The 926-nt window shown below is 51.6% G+C and overlaps 1 protein-coding gene across 1 annotated transcript in view; it reads right to left on the bottom strand.

Moving 5' to 3' along the window:
- Window positions 1-64: 64 nt before the first annotated feature.
- EMH_0071170 (DNA replication licensing factor, putative) overlaps window positions 65-926 on the bottom strand; it is a gene marked incomplete at both ends in the record, with an annotated part of 5097 nt that continues 4235 nt past the window's right edge. The window contains 3 exons of the mRNA XM_013499067.1: window positions 65-178; window positions 350-494; window positions 718-807. Coding sequence (XP_013354521.1) covers window positions 65-178; window positions 350-494; window positions 718-807 — 349 coding nt within the window. The remainder of the gene's footprint in view (window positions 179-349; window positions 495-717; window positions 808-926) is intronic.

Below are 926 nucleotides of genomic sequence, written 5' to 3'. Positions count from 1 at the left end.
CAGGAAGCAACTGGGCATGCATTTCAGCTTGACGGGGTGGCATAGAGTGCACTGAGAGATGTCCTCACCGCTGCACCACCAGTTTGTCGTAACCCTGCTGCTGCAGGTCGCGGACGATGTTACGGCGGAGGGCTCGCTGCCCTGGCTGTAGGCGGCTCATGAGCGCGTCTTCTGCGAGCTGCAGCAACACAACTCAGCAGGGTACTGAGGCTGATTCTGTGCACTCAACAGGATCGGCTTGCATGCATGCATGCATGCATTCGCGGCATTTGCTTTCTTAGAGGATATGCACAATGAAGCACATTCGTGTGCATAAACATTGCAACGCCGGCTAGCTAGTGAACTGCACCTTGATAGCTTTCTGCTGCAGAGGAGTGAGGGACTCGAACACGAGGGCGTGTTTCGCTGTTTCAGCAGTTGAAGCGGAGAACAAATCAATGGCGCGCTTCACGTGTGAAGCCTGGGCCGCAGGCGCCAATTCCATGCGTGCGAAACTGAAAGCAAAATTTCACAATAAGCAGCTTTGTGTGTAGCTCTTGGCTAGAAAGCAAATCACTCAGAGGCTTGCCCACGTGTATAGGAAGAATTAATGCTAAAGATGAACTCATTACATGCAGCTACGCAGTAAAATAAATAACTTTATCAGCAGAAAGACGAGCTCAATGTATGAACATGTGCTGGAGAGTTCTGGGTTTCAAGGATGCAGGGAATTCGCACCTCTCTGCAATGCGAACTAAGGACTCCAGCTGACGGAGAGTGATAGGAATCTTTCGCGTAACTGATCGCCTGTCTTCTCGCACATCTTGCCTGCATAGCGCCGCACAAAACACAGCTGCTGTTGCAGTTATACCGCAGGGCTTAGCCCCCGTTGACACCACCAAGGTTTCGCCCCACCAGGCGTGATAGCAGTAGGTATAGACAGACAT

This window comes from Eimeria mitis, genomic scaffold (assembly GCF_000499745.2).
Source record: "Eimeria mitis Houghton genomic scaffold, Emh_scaff3964, whole genome shotgun sequence".
Lineage (NCBI taxonomy): Eukaryota > Apicomplexa > Conoidasida > Eucoccidiorida > Eimeriidae > Eimeria > Eimeria mitis.
This window is presented reverse-complemented; position numbering and strand designations above follow the sequence as displayed.